Source organism: Alosa pseudoharengus, unplaced genomic scaffold (assembly GCF_046254945.1).
Source record: "Alosa pseudoharengus isolate Yale_2024_CS ecotype anadromous, Long Island Sound unplaced genomic scaffold, YU_APseudo_1.1 YU_APseudo_1.1_scf_24, whole genome shotgun sequence".
Classification (NCBI taxonomy): domain Eukaryota; kingdom Metazoa; phylum Chordata; class Actinopteri; order Clupeiformes; family Clupeidae; genus Alosa; species Alosa pseudoharengus.
The window spans coordinates 11,167,842-11,176,281 of NW_027468689.1; the positions used below are offsets into that span (position 1 = coordinate 11,167,842).

Genomic DNA, 8,440 nt, shown 5'->3' on the forward strand with positions numbered 1-8,440 from the left:
ATAGTATGATAAATACATGTAGTCTCTTGGTCCATTCTCTCCTCAGAACAGCATGGCTACAAACTGTTCATCAAGGTCTCTAATGTGTCAAGGTATCTACTGTAATGTGTGTTTTTTTTAAAGAGGAACCTGCTACAGTGAGTTCCAATTAGAAGTGTGTCTGATGATGTTGAGTTCTGTTAAACCTCACTGCTTGAGACACATACTGTATATGACATTTCTTGCACAGACACAGGAAATAGGTATTAATAGTTACTTGTGGTAACCATAGTGTATACCCCTCCAAAACATACATACACACGTAAATTGTATCACGCCAGATGTGCAATGCTGTGCAGTAATATTACGCCTCTATTAATACTGCACATCTAAGAGGTTAGGAGGTTGTAACTAACCGAAGAGGCCCTGGTGCTGTCAGTGCTATAGTTACTGCCTTTCGTTTCCTCTCTCTCTCTCTCTCTACAGGATGATATGATATGATATGAGTTTAATGTATAATAAAGCTCTAGACTCTTAAAACAAATGTGTTAGAAACAACACAAACTGTGTTGTCCTTATCTGGATATGTTGTGTTAAAAACAACACAAGTTGTGTTATTTTCAGCATATTCATTTTAAGAGTGTAGGACACAGGAGCGACACACTAAGATTCATTCTCCCAACGTGGACAGTGGATATGCACTGAGTGTGCCTATGTTCCTTTCATCCGCAAACATATTCACACACACACACACGCACACACACACACACACACACACACACACACACACACATGCTCATATTATTACTGTGCCATAATAATTGACGTAAGGTGGTTGCTCAGGGCCTCTCTCCCACCACGGTATGATATGATGTTTAATAGAGCTTTAGGACACAGGAGCAACACACGATTCATTCTCCCAACGTGGACAGTGGATATGGAGTGTGCCTGTGTTCCTTTCATCCACAATAATATTCACACATATCCGATTACACAAATGCAAACCATCAGACTCACTCACATGCACAATCGCACACAAACTCACATGTTAGCAGCGCACCTTTCACACAGTTACTGTGAGAGTGATCTCCCATTATAACTCTCTCACACACAGACACAGACACACACACACACACACACACACACACATACACTCACATCTTAGCAGCACAATGCTATGGGACAATATATGAGTGATCTCTAATAAGCACTCTCTCCCTAGAAGCACACAAACACACACACACACACACACACACAGACCACTCATACTCCTCCTCCCTCATTGGCTGCCTCTCAGCTCTCTCATATTCCATCAGTGTAAAGAAAAGGGGTGGTGGGAGAAAATATTGGATTTTTATTAGAGGAGCCCGAGAAATCGCTCACTCTCCATGGCCTGCCTGTCCGTGTGCTGCGGCGGGAAGTAGTGGGGCGAGATGGAGAGAGTGAGAGAGAGAGAGAGGGAGGGAGAGAGAGAGAGTAGGTGGCTCAGATGAGAGAGAGTGAGAGGGAGATAGAGAAACAGAGTAAAGAGCTGGAGAGAGAGTAGGGGGCTCAGATGCGAGAGAGAGAGAGAGAAAGAGAGAGAGAAACAGAGTAAAGAGCTGGAGAGAGGCATGGAGAGAGAGAGAGTAGGGAGCTCAGATGCGAGAGAGAGAAGAAAGAGAGAGAGAGAGAAAGAGAGAGAGAGAGGTGAGTGTGGTGTCCATCCATCATGGGCAGCTGTGGTGATTCATATGTGAAGATGGCTCCTGGGTACAGCGGTCCTGCTCCTGACTCCACACTGCCCGCCTTCCTGTCCACCACATCCAGACACCTGTCATGGGAGCTGTCTGTCATTGCTCCCTCTCTCCCTCCTACACACACACACACACACACACACACACACACACAAACACACACACACAGGTACATATTCTCTTTCAAACACACACCTCTTGCCTCTTTCTGTCTTGGTACCATTGCCCTTTCTTTCTCTCTCATTCTCTCTCTCTCTCTCTCTCTCTTTCTCTGTCTCTCTTTCACGATCCCTCACACAGCAGAGGTGAATGGAAAGCCACAGAAATGCCACAGCACAGTAATTGACTCGTTTTAGCCAACCCATCCCCGAAACAGTGCATGGCTTTCAGCACAGGGGTGAACAGGACTGCTCACAGGGAAAAGCTGGACAATCTTTGGGAACACGGCCACTGCACTGGTCATGTAAGAAAAGACCTCTGTGAAGTCCCCCCCCACTTCCTCCTCTCCTCTCCTCTTCTCTCCTCTCCTCTCCTGTCCTCCTCTCCTGTCCTGTCCACCTCTCCTCTTCTCTCATGTAAAATATCACAGGCTGGTCATGGATGGTTTTATGGATCTCTTACTTGCATAAGCATTTCCCCCCCCCTGAGGAGTGTGTGTGTGTGTGTGTGTGTGTGTGTGTGTGTGTGTGTATGTGGACAGGGGGAGCACAATAGTATTCATTTACGTAAGCAGTCGCCTTTGTGTGAGCCCCCGTCCTCTCAACAAATCAAATTTGCTCATTAAGAATCTATTAACTAAGTGGTTTTACTATGTAGCAGCGCCTAGCAAAACCTTATGGCTCCACTCCTCACATGGGATGCCATCATTCACAGTAATGTTTTCAAAGGGCGCCAGGAAAAGATTTTTCCTGTCGAAGGGGGGTTAGGGTAACTGGAGAGTGCTGTAATGTATCCTGATTGGTGTGATGTGACGACCCAGCACTAGAGGGTGACACAGGAAGCAATTTTCACTCCCGTCCTATCCCGAGCCCGCACAAATACTCCCGTCATATCCCGATCACGTGACAGCCCCCCCAAAAAAATTCTGTCCCGCAAAATCCCGAGAGAAAGACTCCCGAATCCCGTCCCACTCCCTATGTTGATGTCTAAAGTTATCCGACTGTTAGGCTACAGTTGCGTGCGGTGACCATAGGCTACATTTTGGTAGGGCAGAAAGCCTTGTCTAACTTTTCTTTAATAGCCGATCATTTTGGGCTACATTAAAATTACATATTTTACAGTACTTTGCTGTAGGCTATGCTTAAATCATTTCATAGTTAGATCTCATCCCATCAGTTAAGTTTGCACCGTTCTCATCACGTTAAACCAGCAAAGCATAGCAACGTTCTTGCTATGAGTAAACAAAACTATTTTTTGCGTTCCGCCAGGTTATGCGATAGATAGGCTAAATATATTGAGGAATGCGATCGTCGAGGTGCCATGCCCCAACATTGCATGACACATTAAACTCAACGAGATCCGCTTTCCCGGACAGCTCGTGCAATTGAATAGAGCTGTCCTTTGCTGACACTTTCGCCTGTAACTGTTTCTTTGCATCCATTTGCCTTAGGGCCAATCTGAAGCTGATTGATTGTGAACAGGGCAGCTGCTTGTCTTGCTCTGATAGGCTACCAATCAACAACAAACGTATTGTGGGTTGTAATTGGTTATCTTTTCTCAAACGAAATATCTCACGTCTTTGGGCGCACTAACTGCATTAAAGCGTCATTTTTTTAAGTTAATAGCCTAATTTTTGGCTTCCCGCCAGCTCCCGTTTATTATTTCCTGTCCCGTCCCAATCACGTTACCAACAGTGAAATTTACTCCCGTACTGCGGGAAACCCGCGGGAATACCGTGACCCGCGGGAGTCCCGAAAAATTGTCACCCTCTACCCAGCACAGAAAGAGCTTATGCAGCAGATACCATCCATGGCCCATGTAGATGAGTGTGCTAGCAATGGGGTCTTGGAAGAGGATGATAACAACATGGGAGATGGATAGGGACGGAGTGGGACTGTTGCATGTGCTGGACTTGTGACCTTGTGACCTTGTTACCTCCAGCAGAGCTGTTGAATAGCTTGGTGACCCACATCATGAGCATGTGGTCTGTCCTCCATCTCATGGTTTAGGTATATTCTGTGTTGGGGCTTATTTTTATTTAATTCCAATTTGTCCATCATTGAATGCTGTGTTGTGGTGCTTCATGCCTTGAATGTAGGCAATTTATGTACATCCCAATAAAACAGTTACAAGATATAGAATATATAAGATACAGTATACAAAAATAGGCAGTTCTGTTTTTTTCAGTCTTGAAGCCTCTTCTCTCCTCTGTCCACTACAAGATCCTCAGATTCAGACTCAAGATTACAGATGTCGAGCTGTGATCCACAATTTTCACAATTGCAGACAGTTTGTGCTACCCAACAATTCCGCCATTGTTGTTCTGTTGAGACGGATCAGCAATTTGTCGTGTTTGTTTCGCACAGCACTGACAGTCAGACTCTCTGCCTTTGACCCACATTATAATGACCTGTGTGTTTTGTTATCCTGCGTTTCAGATCTTAGGAAGACGTTTGACCAGGAGCCTCTTGGGAAGGAAGTCTCTTTGGAACAGGAAGTGCTTCTCCAGTGCCGCCCACCCGAAGGCATACCTGCTGCTGAGGTAAGGTCAAGAGAGGTCAAAAGGTCATCCCTCCCTCCCTCAAACCCCTCCCGATTTTAACGTCTTTACTGCTACGATAGAACCACAGCGCTCCTTTAAATAGCTCCTTACAGGGGGCACTGTGGCTACAGCGGACATACCATGTGCGAGTCCGAGTGCCCACAGGGACCCAGGTTTGAATCCGACCTGCGGTCATTTCCCGATTCCCACCCCATCTCTCTCTCTCTCTCTCTCTCTCTCTCTCACTTACTTCCTGTCACCCTTCACTGTCTTATCTGAATAAAGGAAAAAGGCCTAAAAATATACTTTAAAAAAAAAGAAAAGAAAAAGAGCTCATTACAGCGGGGTTACTGCGCTGGAGCTCCAGGGAAATTTGGAAACTGGACTCTGCAGGACGCCGGCGGCTCTGCTGTGGCAGACATTTTCTTTTTCTTCTTTTTTTTCTCTCTCCTCTTACCCTACATGAACAGTAGCTGAGTAGGGAAAGGAGTGATTGAGAAATGGATTGGACACAGGCCCGAAGCTCCGCGCCCCAAGCCCCGGCGCCCGGCTGGCCGCTGATAAAGCGCCGCAGTGTGAAGACGAGACGTCGTCCCTTGAGTGTGTTAGCTCGTTCCTCTCTCTCTTTTTTTATGAAAATGGCCGCTACTCCCAACGCTGTGAGAATACGAGTGTGTACATCAGCATACAGCACTGACAAAAGGAAAGTGAGGTGAAGTAGGGAGCATTTGTCTGGCACGACATGGCTCGTGTGTGTGTGTGTGTGTGTGTGTGTGTGTGTATGTGTGTGTGTGTGTGTGTTTGTGTGTGTCCAGTGACAATTTGCGGAAATCCTGAAATTATACATCCTGTCGGGGAAGCTTAGGAGAGTCACGCTGGTCAGTTTCAATGCAAAAAGCTTCAGGGACAGATGTTTTTGGTGGGGATAGGTGTGTGTGTGTGTGTGTGCGTGTATGTGTTTGTTTGTGAATAGCCACAGAATATGAATTAGGCATTCAGATTATTCTGCAGTTGTTGTGCACAGTTGCCCAGAGCTGTAATATAACACGTGACAAACATTTGGCACTCTTCAAACGACCTCTTGGTTGTGTTTTTAAAATGTTTTTTGCCATCAGTAGCATCTGCCCAGGAATCAGAAATGATCATGTTTCCCCTGAAAGCCTGGCTGTAATGAAGTCGATGCCTGTCGAGAGAGATGGGGCACCCATAGTTTTGGACAAATTGCTCTGCAGTTGACATGATGGAGGTGTGTGTGTGTTGGTGTGTGTGTGTGTGGGTGGGTGTGCACATACATTCTAGCCGTGTGCAGTTGGCAGTTGTGTGCATGTGTGTATTTTGCTGTGTGTGGAACCTTATGTCCTTGTGTTGTGTAGTTTTGTTGTGTGTATGTGTAGATGTAGGTGTGTGTGTGTGTATGTATGTAGATGTAGGTGTGTGTGTGTGTGTGTGTGTGTATGTGTGTGTGAGAGAGAGAGAAAGAGAGAGAGAGAGAGAGAGAGACTCTGTGTCTGTTACTTGCTTTTGGGTAATTGGGTGCATTTACTCCGGCGAGCCCTGTGTTCAGAGCAGAGTGTGTAGCTTGGTTCTCAAGTTTCCCTGGACTCCGTTCAAAGGCTTACAACTGACCCGGAAAAAAGGCGAGTTAAGTGACTGGAACCTAAAGGCCTTTATTTTGAGTAAAAATATGCTGACAGAACAAACTGGCGAATGGGGTGGAAGCCATTCTTCTCTGTTGTGAAGTCTGGGGAAACCATTTTAGAGTTGAGGAAATAGAAGGCGAGCCTCAACAAGGCCAGAGTTCTGCCTCAGTGCCTGTCACAAATAAAGCAACAGCAAAGGCTTTATTATTTTGTCGTAAAATTGTTACATGAGCCAGCTTGATATGCTGTAGACTAGATTTAAACACACTTGAAGCAATGGGCTAATTTTTTTTTGTTCTGCTTGTTTAAAAGGATGGTGTCTGCTGCTGCTGCTAAGGGGAGAAAATGGCATTATGGGTATTATGGAGATGACGCCAGCGTACAAATTTGGGGTGGGTTTGTCGCAACGAGAGCAGTAACACGTTAGAAATGAAATTACATGCATCACGCGAGCAGCAATAAGGGCTGAGTTAATACAACCACCCTGTGGGCCATGAGAGATGAGAGAGAGAGAGAGAGAGAGAGAGAGAGAGAGAGAGCAGGAGGGAGAAACATAGAGAGAGAGAGATGTAGAGAGTGAGAGAGATAGAGAGAGAGGTGGAGAGAGAGTGAGATGCGCCGCCTGCCACCATCATCCGTTATCCTCCTTCCTCTGTTCTCTCTCTCTCTCTCTCTCTCTCTCTCTCTCTCTCTCTCTCTCTCTCTCTGCACTCATTCCCGCTTACTCGTTCCTGACGCTTCCGACACGACCACTCTCACCGCCACCACCATCTCCTCCTTTTCCGCCGCCGTCGCCACAGCACATCAAAGGCAAATTTGTTTTGCCACAGCCTAAGTGCCGCCCGAGGAGGGGGGGGGGGTGTTGTAAGACCCTGCCTTCTGGTCTGCTCAGGCGTTGCAGACAAGGGAAAAGTGGTCAGCGTTTGATTGGGCGGTTAGGGCTGAACACGTCTGTGTGGTGTCCACAGGGACACGTGTAAAGGGCGTGTGACAGGTAAAACAAACTGTCAAATGTGCGGCAAAGAGGCTCCCTTATTAGTAAAATACATCATCTGTACAGAAATAGAGAACAACTGACAGAAAGGGAACAGTATATGAGAGAGAGAGAGAGGAAAAGGAGGGAAAGAAAGAAAGAAAGAAAGAAAGAAAGAAAGAAAGAAAGAAAGAAAGAAAAAAAAAGAAAACATGGAACTAAGGGCAGAATAAAAGAAAGCAGTGAGGGAAAGAGAATAGAGAGTCCTAAAATAGACCAGTGCAAAAGAGAGATGCACACAGACTCACACATAGAAAGAGAAAATAGTCCACTTGAAGACATTTGTCTCCTTCAGGAAAATGATGGCACTGCTGCTGGAGACAGAGGAGGTCTGAACGAGTTGGAGCTCCCTGCTCTGCTCTTCCCTTCTCTCTCTCTCTCTCTCTCTCTCTACTCTCTCTCTCTCTCTCTACTCTCTCTCTCTCTCTCTCTCTCTCTACTCTCTCTCTCTCTCTATCTCAGCCACCATTTCTCTTAGAGCAAACAGATGGGCCATCTCTGAGGCCGAGGCTGCATATGCCTTCACCGGAAAACACTCAAATTGCCTGCAAAAGGAGGGAGAATGACTCCTTCCTTCCCCTCAGAGAATAAGAAGGGGATGCGAGAGGAGGTAGGCCTGGAGGAGGAGGAGGAGGAAGAGGCCATGGTGTCTGGGGAAGAGTGGTGCTTGGCCTGTATCTGATGTCATGGCTGTGCTTGGCCTGTTTTCCCTCTACCCAGCAACAGGGACACAATGTGATTGACATCGGAGTCCCATGTCATCCCTCTGCCTCAATGTGCCCTGTCGCCAGGGTGATGTCCGCTTCATCATTCGCGTTGTCTTTGGTCCAGCTTTGTTTGTGGCAGATTACAGCAGAGGGATTGATGCCAACTGTCCCGCAGACATGCATTTTAGAGATGTCAGTCTCGCCCCAACCCAAACCCAGCCTCCATAACAAGCCCCCCCTCCACACACACACACACACACACACACACACTCCAACCTACTGAGCCGAAGGGGATTATCAACATTTTATCATAAATGAAAAAGCCATGAAAATGGGGAATGATCGTAATTACAAAGGCTGTAATCTGAGATTACAAAGGTACCTCGTATTGCACGAATGATTAGGATTATGCAACAGAAGGGAAAAGGGGGATGAAAGTCACTTTCATGTAATCAGAAATGTGTAGTTTTATGATGAAAATACATTATTGTAATAGAATGTTGCCTGAAATGCATATAGCCATATAGCCAGTCATCTGGATTTCATCGTGATTATACATCAACACGATAGTACTGAAATAGTTATGGAGGTACAGTAATGTAGTGTGGTGCACTAATGCATCCAATAGATCCAGTTTTGCTGAC

General features: G+C 46.2%; 1 protein-coding gene across 2 annotated transcripts in view; it reads left to right on the top strand.

Annotated features, from left to right (window-relative positions):
* unc5cb (unc-5 netrin receptor Cb) overlaps positions 1 to 8,440 on the top strand; it is a 217,764-nt gene that overhangs the window by 149,370 nt on the left and 59,954 nt on the right. For both annotated transcript variants that reach the window (XM_076303131.1, XM_076303132.1), the window contains exon 4: positions 4,313 to 4,416. In XM_076303131.1, coding sequence (XP_076159246.1) covers positions 4,313 to 4,416 — 104 coding nt within the window. The remainder of the gene's footprint in view (positions 1 to 4,312; positions 4,417 to 8,440) is intronic.